The 18,050-nt window shown below is 37.4% G+C and overlaps 1 protein-coding gene across 1 annotated transcript; it reads left to right on the top strand.

Annotated features, from left to right (window-relative positions):
* The first annotated feature begins 109 nt into the window (after window positions 1-109).
* Window positions 110-10,942, top strand: LOC117163244 (modular serine protease-like). The gene is made up of 9 exons (XM_033345353.2): window positions 110-335; window positions 1,034-1,607; window positions 3,715-3,819; window positions 4,329-4,540; window positions 5,650-5,865; window positions 6,308-6,472; window positions 7,047-7,345; window positions 7,692-7,848; window positions 8,294-10,942. Exons 1-9 carry the CDS (start codon window positions 278-280, stop codon window positions 8,479-8,481), a joined length of 1,974 nt encoding a protein of 657 aa, XP_033201244.2. The 5' UTR covers window positions 110-277; the 3' UTR covers window positions 8,482-10,942.
* The last annotated feature ends 7,108 nt before the right edge of the window (window positions 10,943-18,050 follow it).

Below are 18,050 nucleotides of genomic sequence, written 5' to 3'. Positions count from 1 at the left end.
CTGACATGTTCACGGTCATCGTGTAGCCGCTACACTGTAGTATATTTTTCGAAGGATCCTAGAGTCGACTTTCGGTTTGGTGACGACACGAAGTGAAGGCGACCAGTTCATCGTTGTCTGTCAAGGTTTCCAGTTCTCTTGGAACTCGTGTGTGTTATCGTGGCACGCCCCAGATATCCGTGGACGAGCAACAAATCGGTTTTTAAGTCGCCACGATTGTCAGTCATTTCTCGACTACCGTCGATGGTCGCAATGGTATTGCGGAGTTAGCACAGTTATGAATGCGCGCGTTGTACTTTTGGTGGTCTTCTTGTTGACTGATCTATCAGCGTCGCGTGAGTAGCTGATGTTAAGCTCGATTTCCACGACTGATCGTCATCGAGTTTTATGGGGGCAAAAACATGTGCATGGCGTGCGTGGGATACATAGGGAGTGCAACAGTTGCGCTCCGAGCGATTTTTAAATGGTTGCTATTGGTTGATGCTTTTTGGAAAAGTTTACTTTTTCTTTTTTAATATAGGGTAGAGAATTTAGCGAACGAAAGATAAGAGCGCAGTGAAGATAGTTTTGGTGACTGGAAATTATATTTTTTGAGATGAATAATAGTTCAGATGTGTGTTTGCATCATTTTGAGAGATCTGAACGTTTAGCAACACTTTGTAAATCAAAATTACCATTTTACGAAACAGAGCTGAGAATTTCAATAGTTTATCATTTTTATCACACGAAGACTTATACACTTTGAAGAAATAGCATGTTTTTAAATTTATAATTATATGTAGGTGTTCGTCTTCGAACGAATGGTAGATTAATTAATTCACTCATCTTTAAAAAAGGATTCATTGCATCAAACTTTAGTTATCTTTTCTTAAACGCTCACTGAAGTAAACATTTTAACGAGTTCTTTCATAACTCACGCCTCTTCCGGAAGCGACTCGCATGACAGTCACGAACCGGCTCGGCATAACAATGTGCTCACGATAACGTTTAGAAATTTATCATCACGATGCAATTATTATTTCTACCTTGTTAGCGGCCGATCAGAACGACGCTGGCAGATTGAAAAGAAGCCCACAATGGGGACATTCCCCTGATCCTCCTGGTCGTGGACGAAACAAATTTAATGCACAAAGAGGTCCTCCAGGTGGTCGAGGGCCTCCTGGACTTGGTCCACCTGAATTTCCACCTGGATTATATCGTGGTGGTGGTCCTCCTGGTCTTCCACCTGGATTGAATCGTGGTGGTGGTCCTCCTGGACTTCCACCTGGATTAAATCGTGATGGTGGTTCTTCTGGATTTCCACCTGGATTAAATCGGGGTGGTGGTCCTCCTGGATTTCCACCTGGATTAAACCGTGGTGGTGGTCCTCCTGGACATGAACCCTCTGGACATGGGCCTCCTGGACATGAGCCTGGTCCACCTCCTGGTCCATCTGGTTTATATAATAAAGTTGATAAAGAAAGACAGAATTTCGATTATGACAACGACAAACCACAGAAAAACGATAACGTGTCAAAAGATTCATCTTCGAGAGATGGTACACCGCGTGATGATGAAGAAATTGAGATGTTCAATGAACGATTTTCTGATGACAAAACTCGGTGCAGGTGAGTTTTGTTCTTCAACTAAATAAGAATGAAAAATATGATTGGTAGATTTCTCGAGGTTTTCAAGTTTCATTGATCCTTTTACAACGGATTAAAATATCGAAGAAAGATAAGATAAATGAAATAGAAAATAATTTCTTCATCTGTTACTTCCAATTTTGTATAGAAAATAAACGTTAACAACTGCGTTATGTATGCACATGCCGGTTTTTCTGATCGAGTCTCTGTCAGACAACGTTGCTTAAAAGTGTTGTATTTAAAAGTGTAGAAACGTGAAAGCTTAAAACCGTATACCAAACGTACGTGTAATACGGTATTTGCATATGTTGAAACGCGTAGTCACAGACCTGATCATAAGGACTGTATTGGACTGCGTGGTTGATAAGTATGCTTGTGAAACTGAGCAATTCGAACGTTCAAGAATAGCTAGTGATTCGGTCACGTAGCAACTGAATATTATAGAATTGATTATGTGAAAGATACTTGGAATAATTTAGAGATGGCAGGCAGCCTGATGTTAAATGTTATGTTCGTCTAAAATAATAGCAACATTGTTCCTAGATGATCTCGATCCATCTCTGGAATAAGGAATTATCGCAAATTAGAATCGAATGAATATCTAAGTAAATTGTTCACTCTTATACCATAATCGGAATATTTCTTTTTATAATTCCTAATAGTCACGTTAAATTTCGATCGATACGAAATAAAATTATTGAGTACGAAAGAAAAAAGTAGGACAATAGGGATATGGTAAATTTTAATTTATAATTAAGCAAAATGAAAAATATAGCCGATGTATAGCTTGACAGGTTGATAAGTCTGTCTGAATATCCAAGTATAATAAATGGACTCGTATATACTCGGCCGTAATATTTCATAATTTGCATGAAATAAAAATTAAGTATCTATCAATTCATCCATAGACGGAAACGTTTTACTTTAGAAACGAAGACATGTTTTTGGTATTTTTAATATTGCACTTCCAAGTGTATTTTTATATATATAGTAGATTGTATTTTCGTTATCTGCATAATTCGAAGGAATCGCGTAATAAGCGTGACATACGATACAAATGACAAACAGATGAACAATAAAATTCGTAACGATTAAATACGATACGACATGATACGATACGATATCATACGATACGAACGGTATCGTATCGCGCGGATTGCTTTTCAGTAAACGCGTATTCGACAATCGAGGCAGTTTTGCTATATCCGGCTATGAAATATTTCGCCCATCCAAATTGTCCTAATGAATTTCAGTTAACTAAAAGTGACAAACGCGCGCCATGGTGAGATTACTGATGGAAACTCGATTCGGGGAACACGATCTACTCGGGTAAATAGCGATAGAAACAAGTGTACGTTTGTAGCTTGATTTCGAATCGTTAGTTTCGCTTCCTGTTAACTGATACGTGAAATCCGACATCGCTATACGATACCATTTTGTATCGAACAATCGTTCTCCTTTCTTTTTTTAAATTCTCGTAATTTGTATATTGTAAGTGCTTCATTTTGTATCGGATTTTGTTGGAAGTTATGAGATATTCGAAGAGCAAACAGTTTGGATCGTTAGATTGAGCAAAATGAATCTGAAGCGGAGGAAAATTTTGTATTAAAAATTCCAGTCAGATGATGATTCTAGATTTAGTTTTTCAGTGAACGTTATAATATTATGAAGTTTTAGATAAAAGAGCGCAGATAATGGAATATAATATATTTATATTTTAATTCTTTCCAGCTTGCACGTCCAAGGTAGCTTTTAGAAAGATTTATTGCAATACAGGATCTCACATAATAATGGCCCTTACTTTAAAAATTATCCTACGAAAATTAGCCTGTCATTATTTCTAGAATTACATTTAATCTATCTCTTTTCAAGTTTGACCGTATTAGAGTTAATGTTATTACATTAACGCGTTATGATTAGGAAGAAAAAATTCGTCCCGAAATGGTTAGACAAATTTCTCGAATTTTTCCCTGATTCTGTTTCTGCTTCCTCTACTTTACCTGAAATGCAACGATACAATCACAGAAATACACTGCACACCATGTGTTTTCAAACACGTAATCAACGTTTGTTGTCATTTCGAAAACAGGAAAAACGAGTTCCGTTGTGGAAGCGGCGAATGTTTACCGAAGACAGCAAGGTGCGACGATAAATTCGATTGTCGCGATTTGAGCGACGAACGCGAATGTGACAAGTAAGTTAATTTACTTGGATGAAAGATAAATACAAGTCACGACAAAATATTTAAGAACCAAGAAGAAGTACGTGTTACACGCGACATTTTTCGATTGTTTGCGTAGAAAATGTTATCAAAAATGCAAAGATAGCGAAACTCAGCACGTTGATTGTCGCAATGCTCGTCGATGACCCACGTTACTAAAGCTTCGATAATGATTAAAATAACTTTTCTTTTTTTTTTATTTATGATATAAATTTCATGAACTAAAACTTTTTACAATGTAAATGTCTTAGATAACATCGTCGCAGAAAAAATGCACCAATACAATATAATATGTTGTAAGAATTAAATGTCATAGTATAGTATATTTTATTCCCAGGGAAAAATATATAAAAAGCGTGTGACAGTCAACGTGCTAACTAAGAAACGGCAAAAGAAAACTCTGCTGTAACGAATTCAATTATTCTCTTATTTGCTGTCCGTTTAATTACGACACTGTTAATTATCGTGGCTGGACATTGTAGAAAATCGGGAAACGGCTGCGTCCTTCCCGAACAACCCGAAGGTGGAAGTTACGAACTGGGTGGCTGTGGTAAACCTTGCCCGAAACGTCCCGGAGATAAAGTTCCTAGTAACAGCATTCTGAATTACACCTGTCGGCACAATTACATTTTGAACGGAAGTGCCGTTCCTGTTTGCTTCAACGACAAATGGTACAACCTGCCCTCGTGTCTCAGTAAGTTCATTAGATTACAGATTTTACTAAATTAGCGAAAGTAATTTACGTCGAGAGTTCTGTAAGAGTAAAACAGTGTCGATGGAAAAGAAAATTCAGAGATCTCGATTTAGAATTATCGACGAATTTATTTTCCGACAAATTCCAGCTTGATTTTGATGGCTGTAGTTCCTTGTTTTATGTCGCGCTTTATTCAATCTATATTATGTCAACGTATAAGTGATGTAACGATTGCATGTCTCCATGTAATTATTACGAGTTATGATATTTACAAATAGTTAAATATTAGATGTGTGCAACAATGATTACTGTCGTGTTTGTGTTGGAATAGTTAGAGATCTAGCGCTAACGTAAAAAGAATCGATTAACTATGCGACTGGACTAATTTAAACGATGAAAGATAAAGAAATAATTGTACAACATCAAAGGTTTAGTCTTACGAAATGCTAAAATTTCAAGCTGCATGTCTGACATTTTTTTAAATCTATCTTATGATTTATACTTCACGCACGTATAAAACTGAAATTTTTCGAGAAATATTTATTTGGTGAAATATATTACGATAGAAACGAGCGTGAGCCATAAAGATTTCTCGGTTCTACCGTTTACCATTCTACCATTTTCAACTCGAATGATAGTAATAGATTCTAGTTGAACTGATTTCGAATCCGAGAATATTCGCTCCATTTGTTTAAATTAAATCTATATAGTTAACTAAATAGGATTAAATTTATTTAATTCACTGGTATTTCGTAAATTAATTGATTAATTACTGTGTTATCCAACGTGTTATTTGAATTATTGATTATTCCCTCTTCGCTGCAGTTTTTCTATCCCCAGCTCTCCTGTATAAAATATACATAATTAAGAATCACATGACTATAGTTTAAATAATGACATTTCAAATATAATCAGAATAATAACGTTATAATATAATACTTAATAAATGATATATTCAACAATATTTCGTATAAGTGGAACAAGCTTTTTTATAAAAAATATTGAATTTAAAGTAAAAAGCGAGAAAAATAGAAAGAATCTTTTTATTATTTGTTTAGAAATTAATATTTCACCAATATTTCTCTTTCATCAAAATTTCATTGCAACAGGGATATGTCCACCATTGAACAGTACCACGGTGAATATTTTATGCTCGTACCAAGGAAACGAGGTGTCTTGCACCGATCGAATTAAACCTGGAACGGTGGCGACTTTGTCGTGCAAGTCGTCTTACAAATTGTCCGTGACGAATGACCCAGCGTATCGTACAGTCACTTGTCTAGAAGACGGATTATGGGACCGTCGTCTTTTCCGTTGTCTTCCAGGTAATGATGATTTTACGTATCTTGTTTCCAACATGCTGCTCTGATTCTTAGAACAGAGCAAAGACTAATTTACACGCTTGTAATCATAAATAGTACGTTTGCAAAATTAATAACAGCAGTTAATACATTCTTGATAAATTTTGGTCATTGAGACTGAATAAATTTTGTACAAAACAACAGACTAGCCACAAACTGTTAAGTGTTTCCCAAATGCATTTTGTACTTGGAAGGATCTCTTTTTTTAAATAAATTAAATTTTTAGAAAAGTGAAGACATAGAAACGACCAATGTTATTGCATGTCGCTAAAAAAAGAAAAAAAAATCTTTTATGAGAAATATGAATCAGACATTTTATGAATTAGCCTTGCTTGTTTCTCCACTGTTATTAATTCAAGCAAGGTCTAATGTATTCGATCTAATTTAATTTATTCTGCTTCGTCAGAGTGTGGAATACCCATTTCACAAGGTAACACGTTGGTCGTGAACGGATTCGAGGCAAAGTTCGGAGTATTTCCGTGGCATGTTGGCATCTACCGCAAAAACTCCGCGAACGAGTACGAGCAAATTTGCGGGGGCACACTTATAAGCAACAATCTAGTTGTATCAGGTAATTTCGTTCGAGAAAATAAATTCCTACTTTGAAATCACGCGAATATGTTTGGCAGTTGCATTTCATATTCACAGATAAAATAAAAGATATCACAAAAAAGTGCTTTCCATCAGCTACACTGGCGTTAAGTATTTGCAATTAGTGTGCAATTTAATTACACGATATTTAGTACAACTATACATTTCGCATAGAACACGGAACTATTTAAACAGACAATTATCCAATATATTATTAAACATCGACATTCAACGAGATGGCTATTCACGCTGTATGTTAATTTCCTACCAAACACATATGTTTGCAACGAGGATCTTGTAATTTTCATATGCATTTTCAGATAATTTTTGTGACAGTAATTGTGACAATCGTGTCTCATAATAATGCTAGTAGTATCTCAAAATATTTCATATAACGCATACCATATGGACGTTTTCTATGATAAATGTACCTTTGAACCAGAGTATATATTTTACATATTTGCAATAATCTGAAAGTGTCCAAATACTACTCGCATGCAATATACACAGTAGCACATATCACGGATAAAGGATGGCAAACATTGTTTCGATAGCTGCCCACTGTTTCTACGACGAGGTGTACAATACAGTGCTTGACAAATCGAAGTACGCGGTGGCAACGGGCAAGCACTATCGCGATTGGAACACGGACGAGAATTACGAGCAAAAATCGATGTTGGCCGAGATTTTGACACCGGAACGATATATAGGGGCGAGAGGGAATTTCGCTCAAGATATAGCCCTTTTGAAATTGACTAGTTCTTTCGAGTTAACCGCTCAGGTGCGTCCGATCTGCATGGATTGGGACAATATGTACGAACGGAAACAGCTGCAAGTTGGCCAAAACGGAAAGGTAAGATCTTGGTTATTAATTAAGAAATATCCAGCTACGGCAACGTATTACCTTGATTAATTTCAGCCAAGCTGCAACGCTATTTTCTCGCCAGATTTCCGGCCTTTTTACCTACCTTTCCTCTTCCGTGACTGGTTTCAGCTGGCTAATTAAGTCACGCTGGATTATATTTCCGTAATTAATTCACACGCCCGTTATGCCGCGACATCGTTCTATTTCAGCAATTAATTTGATTCCCATCTGCCTGCGATTTTCTTTCTTTATTTTGTCCGCTTTGTTATGAAAGTAATGTGCTTCTAATTGGGAATCGTGAATGGTTCCAGGCTTTAGACGTTGTTCATTTCAGGCTGTTGGCTGGGGCAAAACGATTGAAGATACGCCTAGTAAGGTCCTGCAGGAAGTGAGCATGCCGTATATACCGTATGACCAATGTTTATTGGCTGTACCATCTGATTTCCGGGGATACATTACGTCGGACAAGTTCTGTGCCGGTAATTTGAATGGTAAGTAGACGTTTAGAATGAATTATATTATCAATCGGTGAATTTTATTAATTTTTTTCAACTATTGCACAATTCTTATCTATATTTTTAATTAGATGTTATATACCTTCAGAGATTATAATCGTATTAATACAGATACTTGATACTTTAATAATTGTTTTTTTATTTTGTTTTTTCTTTTTTTTTTTTAATAGGTGATTTATAATTTCCAAGAACCTATTGCAACGAACATAATAAATATACCGTGTGATTCTACGTTTCAAAATCAAAAAGTCGATTAAGCAGTACACACGCACAGTTGACTTGTATTTCAACGTTTGTTTCCATCGTATCGTACAAATGCTAGTAAAGGAAATACATTGAAACTCAGTCTAATTGCTATGCTATGTTTATCAGCAGCGGAAATACAATTGACAATAACCATGATAAATCATTCTATTCGCAGGTTCCAGTCTCTGCGAAGGTGACAGCGGAGGAGGACTGTTCTTTCAAATGGGGGAAACCTGGTATCTACGTGGTATAGTTAGCGTCAGCCCAGTGAAGGACTATAAGTGTAATTACCACACCTACACGGTGTTTACCTCGACTGGTTTTTTCCGGGATTGGATTCGCGATGTTTTTATCGCTACTTAAACAACACGCACGTCCACTCGTTTCGTAAACTTACAAGCTCGTTCAATGATCGAGAATTGAGCGATTCTGTATCTGATGAACAGCGAGAGCGTGTTCGTCAAATTGGCTTTCGTCTGAGAATGGAAAACGTCACCTCAAATGAGACGAGAGAACGTCATTGTAGAAAATGTTATCTTCGAAAAATTACTTCGTTACAAGCACCAGAATTGCTTTTACATCGGTGAAAATTTGCACACTTGATCTGGAGTAATCATTTCGAACGAATAAACTTTCTATTTTTAAATAAATTAGATAAGTCGATTTATGTCGATTAATAGCTTGAAAAAGTATTTGTCGCGAATTTCTTTTAGAAAATATTTTCTATCATTTATGTGATTATCTCGTTTAATAAATTTCGTAACATTTTTAATTTTTCCAATATCATGCGTAGTTCGTAAACCTTGGCAACTTGGCAAGCGACTGCTAATCTCGCGTAAATCGTACTTTCAGTTTTCAGGAGTGCAATTTTATAGGGTATACGTGCAATATTTTTTGTGCGTCGTGTTTTCGCAGCAATCTCGCCGCGATAAACGTTTTACCAGAGCAACAGCGCTGTAACACAAACGGGCAAAGACATTTCGATGATTCACCAAAAAACAAAAAAAAAAAAAAAAGAGTGCTGTTTGATCTACGACAAAAGCGCGATGGCTGTGGCGCTGAAACGGTCCAACCGGGCTCTAGAACGAATACTACCTTTGATATTGGCTTTATCCGGCCAGGGATCTAAATTAGCACCGACTCGTTATTTATATCGCAACTCCGTTATTTATGACTCCGGCTCGCCGCTACATGAACTTTTTTGTCCGATCCGAATGTATCGTATTTCCTGTAGGAATTTCCAAACGGTGTCGAGATTTTTTTTTATCTACGACGATGTTCTGCACCGTAATCCGCGTTGACTTTTATTTCACGGCTTCGTCGACTTCGATCACTTTCATTTGCGGATAAATTCAACTACGAAATGTGTTTACCGTTAATAGATTTTTTAATCAGTCCATTGCGGAGAACGCATATTTATAGGGAAGGAAATGGATGCCAGTTTTATAGAACGGTGCACGAAATTGGGAAAAGTCATATCTTTTTTCTGTTTGCTGTTAGAAACAAATGTCAGAGGACAAAAAGGAGAATAGTTCCGGGAGGACTAGTTTTATCTCTTTATCGATTTAGAATCGTATATTTTCGTGTTTACAATAGGAGGTGTATGTGCATTATAAAGTTATTAATTATACAGAGTGGTTGGTAACTGGTGGTACAAGCGGAAATGGGGTGATTCTACGCGAAAAAAGAAGTCGAAAATATGGAATAAAAATTTTTTTTATTTTTCTTTTTTTAATTTTTCCATCGAGACAACAGTGAGATCCGTTATAACGAGACGTGATAAAGTGCACGCGTACCGAGCGAAAATTCAAAGTCGATTTTCTCAAAAACAAAGCCTCAAACGAAAAATTTTTATTCTATATTTTCGACTTCTTTTTTCGCGTAGAATCACCCCCTTTCCGCTTGTACCACCAGTTACCAACCACCCTGCATATGAAATTTGTTATTAAAATAATGTAAACTTTTTGGTTTTCGTATTAGTAAGATACTATGAATTTTGGATATCAAGTCAACCGTATGTGAATGTTAACGATGATAATGAACAGCGAAAATATCGTGGAGATTAGATCTTATTATGAAATATTGTACATTTTTTAAAAGGAGAACAATTTTGAAATTTTGTTATTCACCAAAAATTATCTTGATCTAATATTTAGAACTAAACTGTAATATAGGATAGCTAAACAGAAGGTTCTAATCGAACAGTATTTTAGCAATTAAAAACATCATACGTTGGTGAGTCATATTAGAAGATTAGATGTGAATGTGTAAATCTAGCATTGCTAATTCCAAGTCTATTTAGTATTATCTACTGTTTACGATCAAGATTTGCAATATTGAAAAATTCTTACTCATCTTCTAGCGCGTGCGATGTTGCGAAGTTTTTCTATTTATAATATTGTACGTAATTAACGAGAAAAATTAGATAAGAACGAAATCGTATTTTGATATAAAGCAAGGATCGCAGAATCTGCGTGTAATAATGGTCCAATCACATTGGTCTGTCTAATACGATAACAATTAATTATTTAATTAGCTGGTTTGCAATCGTCGACGTCGAATATTGGCAGAATGCTCGTATTGAGCAGTGTGCGAGACGCGGTATACGTTTGTGGCAATCGATGTTTGCTTTGCATACTATTCATACGTTTATGGCTGACGCGTGTTTGCCCATTTGTGAACGGGCTTGCGATTGTGCAACTAAAGGGGTAGATGGATTATTTGATAAAATTGATACTCGACGTTTAAAACTTTTGTACGTATCACGGACAGCATGAATACGAATACAGCAAATAAAAACGATTCACCGTTTTTTTTATACATATGTATATGTATATGTATATGTATATATATATGTTTCAATGTTGATCGCGTGCATGGCAGCGAGAAATTTTCATTTGGAATTGATAAGCGTGAACACATACAGATATTTAAATCGCAACAAACGCGCGCGTAGTGGGTCAACGTTTGCCTGGATCCATAGTTTACGCGAGCGAGATATTTCAATATTTGAAGAACGATTGAAATTATTATATAATAGTCTCACACATTTATCTAGGAGGGGAAGGGATCAAGCGATTTGTGGAGTTTGGATTTTGAAATAAAAGACTGCGAACAATTAACTTCCATATTCAGGCTAAATTCCAACGTTGATTTTTCTCCTTTAAATGATTCAAAGTAGATATTTGAATAGCCTGAAAGAATTTTAATATAATGTTCGTATCTTCTATCTATATATGTACATCCTATAGAGGGTGTACTAAGAATACCGGCCAATATGCAAAACGAAATGAAGATATTCTTTGGTTTGTTGGCAATCTGGTCGATCTTCGACGTGCTCAATGTTTTTGGAGTAACGGCCCTGTGAAATCCTTCGTCCGCTGTTGAAAGGAAGTAAGTGTGACGGATTATGTCTTGGTAATTTATTATGTAATAAAAACGGTGACACGTAGTCGATTGGTACTTTAGATGTTGAGATCGTAGATTAATAGCGAAGGTTTTCCTCGATGTCGAAGGGTTTCTTATAAAGGCGAACGATTTATTTCACAGACTTTCAGCACAGTAACAGAAGGTATTTCTCACAGGATCGGCAGTTTTGTGAGCTCGACCTATCATGTAACCAGAAATATGTTCGGACACGTGTTGAGCGCACTACAAAAATTACAGTGACAAGTGTTTCCTTTAAATTTAACAATACACACGATGGTATATTTTTTATCGAAACAACGAACGATTGTTATATTTGTTTTAATGTTTCTGGTTATAAACATGTAGTTAAATATGTTTACCATGTGACGTGTTCGTATAGTGGCGTGAAATATAATCAGCCGTTTTTATTGCAGTCGGAGATATTAATTTTGTTAAAAGATCTGGCGAAAAGGCGAAAACAAAGAAGAAAGTTCTTTTGTGTATGTAAAGACAGCTTGAAGGAAGCTGTAAGGGATTCTCTTCTGGGTTTTCTTGGTCTCGCAATCTTTCGGTACATTATTGAAGAAAGATCAACAAATGGAAAGCAACTTTTATCCAGAAAGACACAGAATATTACTTCTGTTGCCATTTCTCTTTGAAACTTTAATATTTGTTGTTTCATTCTTTTACACTGGACCAGAGATATTTTCCTCGAAAGATTCTTCACACTTTTAACGCGTACTATTTTTTTATTAGAAATCCAATTATCGAAGAAAATTATTCACATTCACATTCGCATCCATATTCGTTTAAAAATTAATTATGATCAAAAATCAATTATCCTCTATCTGAAGGTACAAAGAACGAATATAGGAAGATGGCGAACGAAAAAGTTATTAGTCAGGAGGCAATACGCGTTTTATCATTTCTTTCAATTACCACCTACGATTTACCTTTATGAATGAGCCTGGAACGAGTATTTTAGAGACCTCTTACGTCGACGGCGTTAGGGGTCGGTTGGCCGGCGCGTGGCTGTATTTTTCTTTGGGCTTTTAATTAGTCCGGTCATTAATTAAACACAACTTAGCCCGGTTCGGAACCCGGTTGCCGCCGCTGCTCGACATCAGCCGGCTCCTAACCCTTTTTTTCCGGTTCACCATCCACCTTTTCTGTTCCGCTTTGCTACACTCCACGAATTTTTACCTAGAATGCCTCCAACGTGTAAACATGCCGGCGCCAATTTATTTCATCGCGGGGAACATTTTAAAACAGCGGTCCAGGGGATAGTTTCTTCCTTCATCCTGCTCTCTTCGCTCTTACAACGCACCTCCACCGGTTGTTCCTCCAGTCCCTACGAATCTCCATTTTCTCCAAGGATCAAGTTAACGCTATGCTATGTCTGCGAGCTGCGGTTTTTACTAAAAAATGTATTTTATCAAAACTTGTGTTTAAAACGATCAAACGGGTTTGTAGATGGAAGTACACATCGCTGACGTAGTACGTATTAAAACACTATAGTTTTATTGACAAACTCTAACAAGCTTTGCTTCGTTTTAAATTATAAGATACAAAGGGAGAGATTTCTCACGAAAGAAAATTATAAAATAAAAGACTATAATATACAAAAAGCACATTTTTTAATGATAAAATAACTAGAAAGTAGAAGTAATTAAAAGAATGAAATTTGTACTAAATATTGTTCCCTGATGCTTACAACTGCCAATGCACGTATTCTTCTTTCTTTCAATTTCTATCAATCATTTCACCGTTTTATCAACCTTCTTCTCCATCTTTAACTTGTCTTCTGTCTGTTCTCCGCTGTCTGTCTTTTGCCAAGCACCAGTTTTTCTCCTTCTCTTTCCGTATGCTTGCCTCTCTCGTCGCGATTTACGAGGTTGCGGAATAGCCGCAGGCTTTGAAACGGAGAAAGCCCGGCAGGGATAAGTGGTCGTTTTGTGTCTACGCCGGCTAGAGGGTGGTATTTCTTGTTCGGTGATTAATGCAGAGTTTTATAGCGGCTAGTATTATCGGGGAATATAATATTTATGTAGGGTGTCGGAATTGATGTTGTACGGGCGCCATTGGTTCCGTGAAATTACCCTTCCGTTGTTGCGACAGAGCGCAATAACGTCGAAGCAAGAATTTGCCTGCGGATACAAGAAGTTTATACTCGTCGGGTTTCAGTATAGGTTACGTATATATATATACATATATATCGTTACGAAATAAGAAGGCTGACTTGAATTTTCGATTTATAAATTTTCTCTGGAAGTCAAACAGAGAAGATGTTTCCGATCGAATACGAATCGACCTCAAATATTTCTTTCGTATTTGGTGTGTAACGAACGGTGTATACGTCGTGAGGATTGGTCTTTTCCAAGCTTCGGAAGCTTCAAATTTCTTTCATTAAATTTACAGACGTAATTCTAAATGTTATCTTAAAACCGGGGCCAACTTGTATCATTCACGTCGTCGATTAAGATTGGGTTTCTTCTAACTTTCAGGATTCCTTAATATTCCTTCTATTAAAAATAAGATGTATCATAGTTACATTTGCAAGAACTAGAAGGAAATTAATTGGTCTTTAATAAAACTTCCTGTTCCGTGATTGTTCTGAGAAGCTCTTGCATCAAACAGAATATAAGATCTGATTATTAGATTAAAGCGACATGTGAAAAACGAACATGGTGTTCAAACAAACAGATTTACAATGTATACTATATATAATGTATACCTCGTCCTTAGACAATGCCCATAGATAAACAGGTTAAAAGGTACAGCGATCGCGACGTCTAAGACCGAACAAAAATATCTTTTACAATAATTTAACGATCATCCTCCTTTCAATTGTATTCTTCGAGGTAGGAGGATCTCTTTTATGTTCTTATCCTTTGAAATCTTTTAATGGGAATTTTCTACGCGGATAGCAAGGTGACTTAACTGACTGACTGATAATATTATTGTACCCTGTAGAAATGGAAGAACTTTTAATACGCAAGTCTGGAACGAATCGAGTTATTTCAAGGCAGAGGCAAGGCCGACGCGACCTCCACGGAGGATGGTAACTGCTTATAAATTGATTTCTGAAGAACTCTTGGATCTACTCATTCTTGTTTCCTTTATTATGAAGTACGATCGATGGTCAAGAAGAACCTTCCTTGTTATAATTGCTTTGGAAATTCGAGAATTGGACAGATTTTGACGTTTAATGTTATTTTTCAATTTACTAAAACGCGATATGATTTCCAGTCGTGATTTATATTCCTATCCGTTTGTATGTTTCGACACTGACTATTATTATTTGTTGCTATATTATTATATAATTATCGTATTATTGTTTTATTTCTAAATAATTCAATTACGATAGTCATTAGTCCTTGTTCTTTCGCTAGAACGAAAAATTCCAATCAATAGCAATCCTTTATTCTGAAAGAAAAATGTCGGTTCTAAAAGTTAAATGATCAAAACGATTGTCGCGCATATTTGGCAAGCTCTCGCATCTTCAAGATATCCGAATAAAAGGTAGACTACTTGTTGTAGTAAAGCAGTTGAAAAGTACAACTGATAGTACTTCGATCACAGCTGTAATTACAATCGCTAATTAAAGAAACGATATCACACTGACAATCTTATCCATTCCACGAGATACAAAAGCATTCGACGCGTTTTCGCTTTGAATTCAACGTCATTGATACTCTTTGAAAAGCAAAGAGAGAGGGCACAGTTTAACGCGATCGCCTCCTGCTGTTGGAATGGTCGCACTGATAAACCGAATTCCCCGTCACTTCGATAAGGCAGCGAAACAAAATGGTCTATCGCCATCCCTCGCTAGCGTCTGCTAGGAAAGAATCGCGTTGCTTTCGTCGGTCTTATTGTGATTTCCGATTCCGTTCGATTTGTCGTCTCGGCCGATTCCGTTCAGTCGCTGAACTTGCAAATGCAGCCAGGTGCATCGATCGCGGACACTCGGCAGCACGACGCGACGCGAGGGTGCAACCAGAGGTTTGGGCGGATGGGGAGGGGAAATGGTCTGGAGGCGTACCTGTGTAAAGGGGAAAACGAGCGACGAGAAACGATCGTGAGAGCTCGTGGAGGGATAGAAACGGGCTGCATAGAGGCGCGCGAAAGAGAAATGGATAAGAAGAGGACGTCCTCGTTGGTGGAGAGCAGACAGAGGGCATCTGATAAAAAGAAAGGGGACGAGAAACAAGTGACGGTGTGAGAGAGACACGTGTAGAGACAAGACGGAGACGACGAGTACAACGAAATGTTAGAGTGAACGGTGATCGTTTTATAGAGAGAAGATGGTGGCGTGGGTCGATCGGCGAACAAGCGACGACCGATGCAAACGAAAGGTAAGATAATGGAAAATCAGAAAGAACGAGCCGGTTGGATTGTCGCGGGGCCGGAGACAGGTGGAAATGTAAAATGGCAATACTTCAAATTCATTTGCGTGACAATCTCCGGTTCCTTCCGCTCGATCGACCGTCTCTCCGCCTCGATAAAATCAGAAGTTCGTCTGCTCGAAAATCGGAGGGCTGATACTAATACGAGAGGAGGCCGTTGCCGAGGAAGAAACGTAACACGTAAGGCGGCAGGAGAATCGTTGGACGAAGAAAGAAATAGGGGAAAAGAAGGGAACGAGATGGAAATCATAAAGAGGAAAACGAGAGGTGAATATTCTTGATCCTTTTCGGTAGTTCCGCGGTTCGTTCGCTCCGACGATTTGCCCTCAAAACTCATTGGTCGTGGCAAAAGGGAAATGAGCCCCGGCTCTCTTTCGTTTACCTCCATCGTTCGTCTTTTCGCCCACCCTCGTAACAGCTATCTTCCGAGACACTCGCGTTAATTCGCCGCCGTTGTACGATTCCTTGTACCACGATTTGGGGTATAATTGTCAGATCTACAAGGCTCCATAACATCTTTCGCGTATATTTATCAAGTATCACCGTAGATACATAGAGCTGGAAATTAGTAATAAACGTTAGAAACGAATAAATTCTTGTACGCTGTCATAACAGTCGTTAAATATTTAATCTATTCTGAGAAAAAATTTCGAAATATAAAATAATCAAAAATTCATCCATCATCGATACAATATGAACGTGATCGATCTTGAACATTGCGCTCTCAAATTGAAATTATCAAATATTTATAAAATTTCCTTTACCCCAAGGAACCGAAAATCTTCTCGATATCGAAATAAAACTTCAACGATACGTACTTACAATTTTTATACCGCTATTAAATACTTTTATCGGATCACGCGTTACGAAAAGAACATTAAACACGGCTAAAGTATCGAGATTCATTTAGCTTTTGTTTCTTGATAACATCGACGAGTCCAATTTCGTTTTACCGTTCTCCCTCACTCTCACGCGGTTACCGTAGCCATCAAATTTCCCTGCAAAGCCGAAACAGCCTTCACAGAAAGAAGCGGAACAAGAATGAATCAAATTACACAGGCACGCAGGTGGATTAAAACGCTAAAGAGGAAAGAATTTCCATTGGCCTGAAAAAATGACATTAGCGAAATCCCCGTCGGTCCTTTTCGTTTTCACCCTTCCCTCTCTTCCTTCTCTCGTCGCGATTCTTTGTTTCTGCCAGTATACGCTCTTCCTTCTTTCGTTTCTCTATCCTCCTTCGTCATTCTCATTTCCCTTGGCCGTTTCGTTTCGGTGCGCTCGTTTTATTTCACCCGCCTCTCGTTCAATGATCCTCCAGCTCCCTTCCGACCTTTTCGAATTAACGTTTCACCACGAATCCGCAAATAAATTTCGCGAACCACTATTACCGGTCCGGCCAGGGCAAGGAAGTAAATCTCCGGATAAGAGAAACCGACCACCGTCGTAGTTATCATTGAAGAATTTATGTGATTTCGAACGTCCATTAACTAGTTTCGTATCGGTGGACAGTTAACCGAGAATAGAAATTGAAATCAAACCGCGAGCGAATCGACTGAATCTATATAGATGAGTGTTCTCGAAATAGGATACATGAATCATCCTGATGGTATCCTGATCTTTAATTATTTCGAAGGGAACGTTCTCGATGGCGAAGCACTCGAGCTTTTCTCTTTGCCAAAAACAACGTGGAACTAGACGTTAAAGATAGTATTCGAATGTATTTGCGCTCCGGGAAGATTTAAAGCTTGGAAATTTTAAAGACAGTCTTGAGGGTTCTAGAGTTTCCAATGCTCCAGATTCTCATTGTGAGCGGGGTCAAAGACTTGATGTTAGATTCAAGATTTCGATTGGGTGTAAGGTTTCCATCGGATTTTCAAATTCAATAGGCGATTCATGAATTCGATTGGAATTGAATATTCAGTTGAGTTCAAGGGTCTGATGAAACATAAAGAAATAGAAATAGTTCGATTGAAATTAAACGAAATATATTAAATTGGATATAAAGATCCAGTCGAGTGGCATTTCAGAAAATTTTATATTGTATCGGTTTTTATATTTTGTAGCTCTTACGTTGCACGTTATAAACTCGAGCAAATACCGTAGGCATTGTTATTTCGC

The sequence above is a fragment of the Bombus vancouverensis genome, chromosome 2 (assembly GCF_051014615.1).
Source record: "Bombus vancouverensis nearcticus chromosome 2, iyBomVanc1_principal, whole genome shotgun sequence".
NCBI lineage: Eukaryota > Metazoa > Arthropoda > Insecta > Hymenoptera > Apidae > Bombus > Bombus vancouverensis.
The sequence above is the reverse complement of the archived record's forward strand: the minus strand, read 5'-3'. Positions and strand labels throughout refer to the sequence as shown.